This window comes from Pterocles gutturalis, unplaced genomic scaffold, assembly GCF_000699245.1.
Source record: "Pterocles gutturalis isolate BGI_N339 unplaced genomic scaffold, ASM69924v1 scaffold14704, whole genome shotgun sequence".
NCBI classification, from domain to species: Eukaryota; Metazoa; Chordata; class Aves; order Pterocliformes; family Pteroclidae; genus Pterocles; species Pterocles gutturalis.
The window spans coordinates 911-3,181 of NW_010128424.1; the positions used below are offsets into that span (position 1 = coordinate 911).

Below are 2,271 nucleotides of genomic sequence, written 5' to 3' on the forward strand. Positions count from 1 at the left end.
CTTCCCACCCTGTGAGCCCTCAGCTGCTGCCTTCAGCCTGGTACAAATCCGCCCTGTGCCAACCACCTCCTGTCCCAGTGCTGGAGCAGGGGGGGCCACCCCAGGGCAGCTCAGGAGCCCCAAAATCAGATGCCTGAACCCCACTGGGTGTGTGGCAGCGGGGAGAGCCAGGCTGGTGGGGTCACCCGGGTGCTGTGTGCTTGCGACGCTGACACCGCGTCTTCCCACAGGATCATCTTCTCCACTCCGTTCGCTGTCATCTCCTACTTCCTCATCTGGTTTGTGCCGGACATCTCCAGGGGCCAGGTGATGTGGTACCTCGTCTTCTACTGCATCTTCCAGACCCTCGTGACGGTGAGCTGGGCTCTGCACACGCCAGGGCTCGTGGGGGAGGGACGGAGAGGATGAATCCCTGCCTTCGCCTCGCTGATTCCCATCCCTGAGCTAATTCTCCTGGTGCTGTTGCAGTGCTTCCATGTGCCCTACTCGGCGCTGACCATGTTCATCAGCAGGGAGCAGAGCGAGCGGGACTCGGCCACCGCCTACCGTAAGAGCATTTTCCTCCTTTCCTCGCCGTGCCTGGGGCAGCCGGCGCTCGGCTCCTTCACTGCAGCTCTCGCTGGGCTGTGATCCTCCTCCTGATGCCTTGCTGGAAGGGGCTTGTTTGATCAGACCCCACCCCAAGGATGGTGTGTGATGAGCATCATTTGGGGCTTGAATTGCCGCTGGCTGAGCTCTTCCAGCTCCTCCAGCAAACATCCTTGTCTAGGCTGGGATGACGCAGAGGTTGTCCCTGTTGTGGCCAGCTCCCCAGAGCAGATGATGGGGGATGTGAGCCCCTGAATCTTTCTTTCTGCTCCATCATACAGCAGTGGGAGCAGCGTGGCCAGCTCTTGGCCTCTCTCCCTGCCTGTTTCCCCAGCAGACCCCCTCCTTCCCTGTGGCTTTATCCCTGGGTGATTTGGAGGGAGCTGCAGGAGAGCTGAGCTGGCTCATCTCCCTGGCGAAGGGCGATGAATCGCAGCTGGGGAGGCTCTGCCCTGCCCTGGCTGTGCTCAGTCCCTCTGGCCTCTTCCCTCCAGGTATGACGGTGGAAGTGCTGGGCACCGTGCTGGGCACCGCCATCCAGGGCCAGATCGTGGGCAAGGTGATCACTCCCTGCATCGAGAGCCCCCTCTTCATCGGCAACGCCAACTCCTCGGTGGCCATGGAGGAGCTGAACATGACCCACGACACCGGGTCGCTCACAGACACAGTAAGCTGGGGGGGGGACCTGCTGGCAGCCCCCCCACACTCTCCTGGGCTTTGTGGCCAGGCTGGCTCCTGGGACGAGCCCCCACCCTCACCGCTCCCCTCTCTGTGCAGAGAAACGCCTACATGATCGCTGCGGGGGTCATCGGGGGGCTCTACGTCCTCTGCGCCGTGATCCTGTCGGTGGGCGTGAGGGAGAAGAGAGGTGAGGCTTGAGACCTGTTGGAACACTCTGAACTCAAGGAAATGCTGGAAAAATGCAGGAAAAGAGCCTGGCTGAGCTCTCAACCCCTCCTTTGGGGGTCAGGCCCCAGAGGAGAGGGGCACGGAGCTGAGGTCTGGGTACGCGGGAGCCGGGGGAAGGTGCTGCAGAGGGGCAGCAGTGCGGGCAGGAGGCCAGAGCATCTCCAGGGGGTGTTCCAGCACAGCCCTGAGGACTTAGCTCTCTGCTCTGCACTGTCAGATAAATGTTATTACGCATGGTTTTGGCTGGCCAAGGCTGCCATTGCCAATGAGGGTATCGTGGGGTGAGGCAATATCCAAAGTCCAGGAGTTTCCATCCTTCCCTCCTCCTGCTTTGCAACCAGCTCCTGCTTGTCCCGGGTGAACCAGCCAGCCCACCCTCTGCCCGTTGGACCCCTGGGTGGGGCAGGAGGTCTCTGCGGGCATCGCCCTGACCCCCCGGGCTGTGATGCTGCAGGTGGGCAGGGGCTCGTGCAGGGTGCTCAGCGGCAGGCGTGAGGCACCGCTGCGCCCCTTGCACCCTGATTCAGCAGCTCTAACGATGGCCTGATCTCTTCTGCTCCCCAGAGTCCTCCGAGCTCCAGTCGGACGAGCCCGTCTCCTTCTTCCAGGGGCTGAAGCTGGTGATGAACCACGGCGCCTACATCAAGCTCATCGCCGGCTTCCTCTTCACCTCGCTGGCCTTCATGGTGAGCGCAGCCGGGCTAGGAGGACGAGGGAGAGGGAACAGCAGCAGCACGGCTTGGAGAAGGCTGGGGGACGAGCTGGTGGGGCCCA

General features: G+C 62.4%; 1 protein-coding gene across 1 annotated transcript in view; it reads left to right on the forward strand.

The window, feature by feature from the left end:
• Window positions 1-230: 230 nt before the first annotated feature.
• MFSD2A (major facilitator superfamily domain containing 2A) overlaps window positions 231-2,271 on the forward strand; it is a gene marked incomplete at its 5' end in the record, with an annotated part of 4,840 nt that continues 2,799 nt past the window's right edge. The window contains 5 exons of the mRNA XM_010079620.1: window positions 231-354; window positions 469-547; window positions 1,083-1,255; window positions 1,366-1,456; window positions 2,062-2,183. Of these exons, the coding sequence (XP_010077922.1) occupies window positions 231-354; window positions 469-547; window positions 1,083-1,255; window positions 1,366-1,456; window positions 2,062-2,183 (589 nt within the window). The remainder of the gene's footprint in view (window positions 355-468; window positions 548-1,082; window positions 1,256-1,365; window positions 1,457-2,061; window positions 2,184-2,271) is intronic.